This window comes from Coffea arabica, chromosome 2c, assembly GCF_036785885.1.
Source record: "Coffea arabica cultivar ET-39 chromosome 2c, Coffea Arabica ET-39 HiFi, whole genome shotgun sequence".
In the NCBI taxonomy this organism is placed as follows: Eukaryota; Viridiplantae; Streptophyta; class Magnoliopsida; order Gentianales; family Rubiaceae; genus Coffea; species Coffea arabica.
The window spans coordinates 5,828,699-5,838,614 of record NC_092312.1 but is presented as its reverse complement, the minus strand read 5'-3'; the positions used below and the strand labels follow the sequence as shown (position 1 = coordinate 5,838,614).

The window sequence follows — 9,916 nt, the reverse complement described above, 5'->3', positions numbered from 1 at the left end:
GTTTGTGCTCTTAAATAATCCTCCCACATTCCACCCTTCTTCACATAATAAAGTATTAGAGTGAAGTGCCATAAGCTATTTTTGGATTGCAAATATCACTTATCCTTTTAAAATTTGATGGGTTAGAGCTTTCACACAATGTCTTGAAAATCGGACACTTGCCGGTTCGATCGGTTGAACTGCGAATCAGCTATACCTTCGATTCGGTTCAATTAAAAAACTAAAGAATTAATTGAATCGGTCAAGAATCGGTTGAACTGGTAAAAATCGGGAGGTTTAATCAGTTTTTATTAAGTTTCTATTTTCTAAAATATGTATTTTAGTTTTATTCAAAATTCGTAATACTAAAATGAATAAAACATTATTAAATCTTTGAGCCGGATTCGAACCGGTTGAACTGAAAAATTTTCCGGTTTACTCTCTAGTTTGGGTTTAAAAACATTGCTAGCTTTTAGGTTAAACCTCTATCTTTTTTTTTTCTTTTTCCTAGGACAGATTAAACTATCATGTTAGTACAACTTATTGTACTATACTTCTTTTTCCCTTTTATTAATGTGGGTAGCATACGTCTGACTGAATGTTGATCTTGAAGATTAAATTGAGAAAAATCATCTCTTTCAGCTTTTTCTGTCAAGGCGTGTGTTTTCTTTTGCTTTTCTAGAAGTCAATAGTAATTTCATCCGCCAACACACACCCCAAAAAAAAAAAAAAAAGAACCCACAAAATAAAATCGTTAATGATACTAGGAATTTTCTGTTCCCGTGCGTAAAAGGTATTACCACGAAAATCCCAAAAATGAAACATGTTTCACAGTGATTCTTGTTTCATATGACAACGGAGGGAAACTATTTTTTACTTTGACTTCAATCATCAGTTTTGTCTTTCATTTTCGTTCTAGATGTCAATAGCTCACTTCAGTCACGAAACACAGACAGCCGATTTGGTCCGCAACAGGATAAAGGATAGCAGATTCGGTAGATTTGGTCGTGTTTCCGTTTTGCAAAAAACTATAATAGGGTTAATTACATGACCGATGACACCATCGAGAAGATTTGGCACAAAGTCACAAATTAGCCAGCTGCAATTTACCAAAAGACCTAAATTGAAACAGAATTTCCAGGTGGAAGAAAATTTAATTAGACAGAGTCATGCACTACTCAGATTATTAAGACATAAAAGTGGAGACATATGTAGTTTTTTCTTTAAAAAGGTAAAAATAAAAAAGAGGAACGGTACTATATAAAATGAAAAGAGACAAAGTCATAGTTTAGGAATAATTTCAAAAACCTCTTTTGACATTTTTTATGATATTACTTAGCATCTTTGAAATGTCAAAAACATCGATCACTGACCTTCATTGTAAGTGAAATGTGACCATTTTTACAGGCCACGAATTGGCTAAATTAACCACTCCTATAACAAATTTTCACTCAAACTATTTTGGATGCAAAATAGCCATTTTGCGCCATATCTCTATATAGGGCGCGGTTCTAACAAGGCTAACGCAATGCATTATAAGGCATTCTTCTTTTCAGGTATCTATAATGCTCTTCTTCTCTGGAACAATAGAAAGAGCTTCAGCCGAAAGAATGAAATCTCTTTCATCTATCTAGTTGTGGTTTCTTGCAAGGAGTAAAATTTGCCATATTGGATTGCTTTGCATCATTTTAGGTTGATTTTTTTTTTCGGTGGGTGAGACTAAATCGTCTCTCGAAGAAAATAAACCGATGGTGAATGCCAATGAAGCTACTTCCTGACACTGAAATTTGATGAAACTCAACTGTATTTTGCTATTAATGTCAATTATTCTTAATCAAATGTGGACAATAGAACTATGCTAAATATGTACTTTGTTATTGCAACGATCTTCTAGCTATTGCTATGGTCTTCTACATGACTTCTACTTCTTTCTTTGTTATTACACTTACATGCCTACACTTGCATGCTGTATATCTGAGCTTGTATTGATATTTAATCTGGAACAAAATTTATAATTGGGGTAACAGAAGGGCAATGATGGAATAAAATTTTCAATCTCTTTCATTGAAAATCTTGAGGAAATAATAAAAGAGGAGAGGTGAAAAATTAAAATTGTTTAAAAGAAACATATAGAAAAACGCTTTTTTAAAAACTAAAGAAAGAAAGAAATAGATAGAAAACTGTTTCATATAAACACTGCGCGATGTATCCGGAAATCTCAGGGATCACTTCAAGAAGGAATATTTTGATTCAATTCATTTACTTTACTTATTTATCATTCAAAAGTTGCTTGGCGTACGAATCGGGGAAAGATCAATTTTTTTTTTTCAATTAATTTGAATGTATCTAGAGAGCTTTTTTCTTGCTTTATTAAATAATTACGTTGAATTTTTCCAGAGAATTGATCATGATACAAGAATAGAACGATAGATTGATGTGATGGTGGATTCCTTGGAGTTTCAACCACTGGAAAAATAATCGTTTTGCGATTGCCGTCCATATAGTTAAGGGCCAAAAAAAAAAAAAAAAAAGAAGATACAATGCATGAAATTATTTTTCTACCATCGATCTTTGTGGCCTATGGTTTTTAATTGGTGAATTGGTCTTGGGATCTCAATTCCCTTGTCAGTCAGCCTCTTTTAATTTCTGCAGTCTACAGCAGTTAAAGCATTATCTTACACATCAAGGAATATGGCTGCTTTTTCTAAATATGCATCATTGTTAGATATCCATGATCTTTGTGTGTTCTTTTGGATAAGCATCCTTCTTGTCTCTCCAGTGTTTTGCTTTTGGATAAAATCTCCGACGACTGACATGCATGGTGCTTGCAACTAGCTCAAGTGTACACAGTATATACTATGTAGTGCTTTGTTTTACAAAATTATAATAAGAAGACAAAAGAAACTCTACGCCTGGCTATGGAATTGAAATAGAATACAGATAAGCATAACATCGCATATATTCTATTCTACATAAACAGCCTAAAAACCAATTGGTTGAATGCATGTCGGTACTTGTTGGCAAGCGCCTAATCGATTGGAATGAAAACTACCCTCTTGTTTACGACCATACGATTCATCACACAATCTTGCTAACCAGTAGCGTGCACCATCCTCTTAAAGATGTCAAGTCAAGAGTGGATTTTGCAACTTAGTTTAAAGATGACATACTCATAGCCTAGCTTTCGAAATGTTTTTATTTTTGTCCCATATTCATCTTCTCGAAGCATAGGAAATAAAGAAGAAGAAACTCCAGACTCGTCCAAGTCCACCTTCATAGGCTGAATCTCTGTATTATTTGCAAAACGGTTAAGCGCAAGCATTATCATAATAATGATCCATCTCTGCAGTAACTTGTTCAAGGTTGGCTTGTTTCGTGTCAAACTTTAGTCCTGACATCATATTTCAGCAATGCTAAAAATAGTTTATGCCTTCAACTGCATCAATCTGATGTCCTCAATCAGATTGCCCAAGTCATCGTCTGAAGATCCGCCTTGGCTCATACCTACGCTCATACTTGATTTGGCCATTTTTGCCATTTCATTTGCCGTTAGCAAGAATTCATCCTTTCTCTGAACTCCAAAACATCTCGGACCATCTTCTCAACAATGATCCGATCACACGTATCTTTCACGTCCAATCCAAGTTTCCAAACCTCTGATAGATACCTACTGTTAACTTGTTGGTCAACAAAGTACGGCCACCCTATCATTTGGAACTCCCTCCGCTACACTCTCCAGCGTTGTTGAGTTCCAACCGCTGTGAGTCAAAAACCCAACAATTCCAGCATGGCCCAAAAACCTCTTCCCGAGGAGCCCAACCCACAATATAACTTCTTTCCTCGGTTGCTTTAACCAATTCCTCAGGAATCTCATCCCCCTCTACTACTGATACAGCTATAGACCCCGGTATCTGAATCCACAAGAACCTCGCCCCACTGTTGTTGACTAAATTATACCGAGTCTCCATCAGCTGATCCTTGGTCATGGCCGCAGGACTTCCTACTGACATGAATCACAGACTTGAACGGTTATTTGATGTAAAAACAACCAGGGGACCAAAGGTTAACATCTCCCTGAAAATTGGCTGGCTCACAACTTTCAAAGACACCAGTAACTTAAAAATTTGATCACCCGTACGAGGACTATCTTCGGGAAAGCCATCCGGGATTGTATGAAACCTGAAATTGGGATAACGCTCGAACCGTGATTCAACATCGCTGCAACTTCTCAGTCGGTCCTGGATGTGGTCAGTGTTGACGAAGGTAACATGCAAGTCACCAAGGCACAACAGTTCAGCTAGCTTGAGCGTACAATTCACAAGACCCTGAAGTGGTAAAGGGAATAGTAGTGCATGGGGAGTGGAGAATTGTATCTGGTGATCCATCTCTACACTTCGTTGTTTTCTGGCCCTGTGAAGTTGGTGATAATAGTGTCCTCGGCTTAGTTGGCATCAGTTGGTATGATATCTAGTTGCCGTTTGCCATCAATTGGATGTAAACAGTGGGAAATGTACAAGCAGAATTCTTAGTTTAACTGATGCTTTTTACTAGTAGACGTAAATTAATTTATGTGATAAGGTGAGATTAGAGTAAGAGATTTATGAGATTAGGTGGGTAACAGGCAAATTGACTTGGTCGATGCAGATAGAACATCTTGGGTTCGATAGACATGAAAAGATCTTCTAATTAGTGTTGTGACCGTTGTATTGGATTTTGTACTTGAGCAATAGGTTAGTGAGTCGCTGATCTCATTTTGTACCTCTACCATATCTCCATAAACAAATCCTTGCACAGAACGGGAGAGGCAGAGCTGGACAAATCTCTCTTTCCAGTTCCTGTGTCCTTCTATTCTCATTGTGAAATAACACATTAGGGATGGAAGCTTTGTCTAAAATATCATAATGTGCGATCCAACATTTAATGGTGAGGAAGAACACTTTATTTTGTTAACTTTCTTTCAATAGGATAAAGATATCTAGTCTTATAAAGTAACAATTATGTCAATATCCTTCTTGTTACATAAAACAAACGTAATTAAGTACTGGTTCTTTGACAAAAGATTTTGAAAAACAATCCCCAACAGTTATGTCTCGTTCACAAATTGGTAGTCCATCAATGACACCGAGCGAGGTACACGATAGTTGCTCCTTGGATATGATAGGTGGAGATGCAAATAATTGATAGCAATATCACTTGTCCAAAAATTGGACAATGGTTTACAATTAATTGAAGATATGTTCTTCTTGTTGCGTTTTTGGGACATTAATTGTGCAAAATATTACTCTAATAACAAAATGGCTTAGATGGAACCAGCTAGCTGTTTGGTTGGGAATACAAATAAGTATAATTTAATAGACTATAAATATGGTTTAATTACTATCAAAGTCTATACAAACCGAGTTGGTGAGAGTGGTCCAATTATTGAATTTGATACCAAAAAGGAAATAGAAAAGGCAGCTATCATGCCGAACTCCACCTATCATTGAAGCCCCCCTCTTTTTCTTCCTTCCTTTCCTGTTCTTTTTCCTCCCTTTTCTCCACTCTCTTTACCAATCCTATTTACTTTCTCTTTCTCTTTTCACTTTCCCCTTATTCCATAGTAGCAAATTATGACAGTGCTGCTGGATTCGTGGTTGGTGACTGTGGTAGCTTGCATGAAGCTCTTTATTTTCCATTCCTTTGTGATTTTGACAACAATCTTTTGTAAATATAAAATCGTAGAAGAGTTTTGATCATAGTTATTAAATCCGGTCCGACGGTCGAACCGGTGAACCGGCCATTAGGCCGGACTGAGTCTTAAATTGGATCGTTTGAGCAACGGGACCGTTGACTAGTCAACGGCCCGGCGGTCGGACCGAGCTAAACCGAAAATCCGGCCGGTTTTGTCCACGGACCGGTTTTGGTGGAAAAATTTTATTGCCTTTGTCAAGGCTCGAACCTTGGACCTCCACCAATCACTAACGTAGGCTTGCCACTAGACTGCCCCGAAATTTGTTAATAAAATGTCTTTATTATAATATATATATATTTTTTCAATTCTATCTTTTTTTTCTCTAAAATAAATTTATTTGAAATCTTTTAATAAAAATTAGTTCCCTCCAAACTCTATAATTTATAAAATGAATTTCAAAAATAACACATTACATAATTCATTTCAAAGACAAATATTAATTTAATAATTTTTTACACTTAAAATTCATAAATAAGCTACATTATTACACTAAATATAGATAAATTTTTGCACTTGAAGTTTGGTGTATTACTAAATAACTTTATATTTAATTGATTCTTATATGAATTAATTATTTTATAGCAAATTAAATTAAATGAGCTTTTACTATGGCATTATTTATTACAATTTATATCATATATCTTATATAAAAAATTATGAAATATAATATTTAAATATATTTAGTGACCCACCGGTTCAACCACTCACCCACCGGTTGAACCAGTAACCCGTTGACCCACCCCCTTCGCCGGGTTCCTTCCCGGGTTGGGTTTAATAAATATGGTTTTGACAAGGACACGACGCAGTTTGCAGCAAAAATTAACAAGTAAATTTGGGGTCTTCGACAACATTTTTATTTTTCAGCAACTTTTTTTCTCATAAAATTTATTGCTTATATCATAAGCACATTTTATTATCATCTTTTCATTTTTTAATTATTTTTTTAATTTCATTTACATCCCATCATAAAAAATTATTTGGCAATATGGTCTTGATATGGTTGGAGGAGCACCGGAGCTGCGCCATGCTTGGTAGTGGTGTTTGAGGGTTGAAACAAAGGATGGGAGATAGAAAAAGGTTAAAAAAAAAAAAGAAAGATAATGAAACACAATGAATTACAACATAAACGTTTCGCGGATATTGTTTCTGTTGAAACATTACACACTGACAGTAGCTAAACGTTTTGCGGATATTATCTATGCGGTAAGTCTAAAAATCCCTCTGCATTTAATTGTTTATCATCTTTTATGACAATTGAACCTAAACATGGATGGCTGTGGCATGTTGGGTGTAATCATGGTTCGTTATTGCGGGTTGCGATCGTGTCGCGGTTTCAATTGTTCCACATCCGTTGTAGTATATCAGTTGAATATCGGATGATACACATATTATAACACATGAAAATTTCCAAAAATTTTGAAAAAATTGTTAAAATTAGAAAATACCAAACAATGCACAATTTTTTAAAAAAAATTCGGATTGACTCTGACTTGACTCAGATATATCGGTCGATATTATGTATCACAGATTCGAATCGGCCAATATCCGCCTAGTCAGAGCGAATTGTCGTAGATATGGTAATATCCGTGATTCGGGAATCGGTATCGTAACGGTCACCTCCGTTTCAATTACGACTCTGCCGATACGTATCAGTATGGGCGGATATGGCGAACCATGGGTGTAATGGTACACTTTAGATCTCAACTAAGGACATCATCGATCCATATGTTGGAGTAGAAGTCTATGTAAAGGCTTGTTTAGCAAAATAAATCTTCCTCCAACAAGAAGGAGACACACAAATTTAGGACCCAGTGTAAGATGATGGAAGTTGATTTGAACCCTTTCCTCCAAAATTCAGTGGGGAAATAAAGAAGGGAACAAGAAGACACGAGGCCCACGAAATCAATTATATGGTCAAAGCGATTGACAGTAACATTTGATTGAATCACTAATACAGACAAATTGGGCATTTTCCCCCTTGGAAATAACAGAGAGAATGAAGACATGCGCCAACTAAACGCTACGCATCATTGACAAGTTCCTTAGATCTTCTTTGAGCAGCGTTACATTGACCAGCAACAAGGGAAGAAATATCTCTGTTTCTCCTCAACATAACATCAAGTTGCATACTCAACCCCCAAAACTCTAGTCCTAAAATCTCTAATCTCTTAATGGCAAGCATGAAATTATCAATCTCCAATATAAACCATAAGCAGTTGGTTTAGAATACCACCATTATTGGTGAAAACATTTTAATTTGCAGGAAAAAAAAGAAGAAATTAAACAAGAAAAACACATCAAAGCCATGTCCTTTTCAGATAATAGTAGATTCAATAAACTCAACGAGGCTGTCCAAGTTATTATACGAAGTACCACCTTGAGTAACAGCCTTTCTTGCCAATTTTGCCATGGCATCTGCCCTTCTCAAGAATTCATCCTTCCTCGCGTGCATGAGTTCTGCCACCATTTTCTGGATGATGACTCTGTCGCATGTATCTTTCATGTCCAATCCAATCTTCCAAATTTCACTCACAAACCTGCTATTGATCGTTTGGTCGGCAAAATATGGCCAACATAACATTGGCACGCCGGCCGCCATACTCTCCAGAGTCGAATTCCAACCACCATGGGTCAAAAATCCCCCAACAGAAGGATGATTCAGGACTTCTAGCTGCGGGGCCCAACCCACCATATAACCCCTTGCTTTTGTAGCCGTTTCTAGCTCGGCTGGAATCTTACCTCCGCCGGCTTCTCCCATAATGGAATCAGGTCTGACGACCCACAAGAACCTCTGCCCACTATTCACCAGTCCGTACCAAAATTCCAGGAGTTGCTCTCTTCTCACAACCGTAATGCTCCCGAAGCTGACGTAAATTACCGATTTTGGAGGCTGTGAATCAAGCCAGTCCAAGCAGCTCCTGTCTTCTTCCCATAAACTGGCTGAAGAAATTAAAGTTTCAGTCTCTGTTGCTTTTGCTCCCAGCCTGGCCGTCAGGTGAAAATGATTTGGTCCGATTGTGTATAATCTTGGCATGTGTTTACGAATGTGAGATAATATTGGTCCCTCTAAGTCTTCAAATGTGTTCAGTATCACCGCCTGGGCTCGCGGGGTTTGCTGAGTCTCCGTTTTGATTATTTGGAAAGTAGTGTCGTCCAGATCGTCGACACGATAAAAACCAGGCAGGTCCCGACGCCGAAGAATATTTTCCATTCCTGGGACGCTTTTGACTGCCAGTTCCATTCCATGTCCTGCATATTTGGGTGTGCCGTCAACCTCTTGGGTGTGATAATAAGGGGTATACAGACACCAAATTAATTTATGCTAAAACTTGCTGCACCTGATAAATCTGTCAATATAGATATATCAACGACAATAGACACAATGAATGACACACTTTGATGTAAAAATCTACGCGTGATCAAATTTTGTACTCCACTACCTTTAAGGGGTATTTCTCCAGCTTCAATGACTTGAGGCATACAAAAGCAGGCCCAAAATGAGCAGGCGCTAACGGTGCGAAAATAGATGAGGGCAATTCCGTTCTCTTCAGCAAAATCACCGGCAAAACTCAAGACTCCATCAGCAATGATGCAAGTAACAGGACTTCGGGCACCAGAAGAAGCAAAGCAACCTTTCTCGATCATCATCCGCTTAAATAGCGGCCCTGTCACCATTTTTATAGCGGGCATGATATCCACAAATCCCTCACCTGCTCTGGGGTGGTCATCTGGAAGCCCATCGGATATGGTTTGGAAAGAAAAGCCAGGATAGCGAGCAAAATGCGACGACACATTAGTGTGCGTGAGGAGGCGGTTATGGCAAAAGTCGGAGACAATGTAAGTTACGTCTAATCCAGCGAGACAAAGAAGTTCCGCCAGCCTGAGCATGGAGTTGACATGGCCCTGGATTGGCAAGGGAAATATGAGAACATGAGGTGGTAAGTTTGCTTTTTCAGAACCCATTTGCAACATCAGTTTCTCTTAACACAGACGATCCTAATCGTTGAACGGTTAAACAACTCATACTCTGATGATTTTGATCATAAAACGATCAAAGTCAACCCTCCTTGATTATGCTAATAATAAAATACTAGGAGATCTCATTGGTCGGTTGGTTGATCAGAGGCCTCTCGAGAGGTGTGATGTCATGAAGTCTCTCATCAGTGAGTTATTGCCATTAACAACTACGTCCTGTTTTTCCAATTT

At 37.6% G+C, this 9,916-nt stretch overlaps 1 protein-coding gene and 1 pseudogene across 1 annotated transcript; both read right to left on the bottom strand.

Moving 5' to 3' along the window:
- Window positions 1-3,048: 3,048 nt before the first annotated feature.
- Window positions 3,049-4,364, bottom strand: LOC113733451 (7-deoxyloganetic acid glucosyltransferase-like; annotated as a pseudogene).
- Window positions 4,365-7,616: 3,252 nt separating this feature from the next.
- Window positions 7,617-9,706, bottom strand: LOC113729686 (7-deoxyloganetic acid glucosyl transferase-like). The gene is made up of 2 exons (XM_027253939.2): window positions 9,151-9,706; window positions 7,617-8,959 (listed from the first exon to the last, which is right to left on the bottom strand). The coding sequence occupies exons 1-2, from the start codon at window positions 9,680-9,682 to the stop codon at window positions 8,025-8,027; spliced, it is 1,467 nt and encodes a 488-aa protein (XP_027109740.2). The 5' UTR covers window positions 9,683-9,706; the 3' UTR covers window positions 7,617-8,024.
- Between the last annotated feature and the right edge of the window lie 210 nt (window positions 9,707-9,916).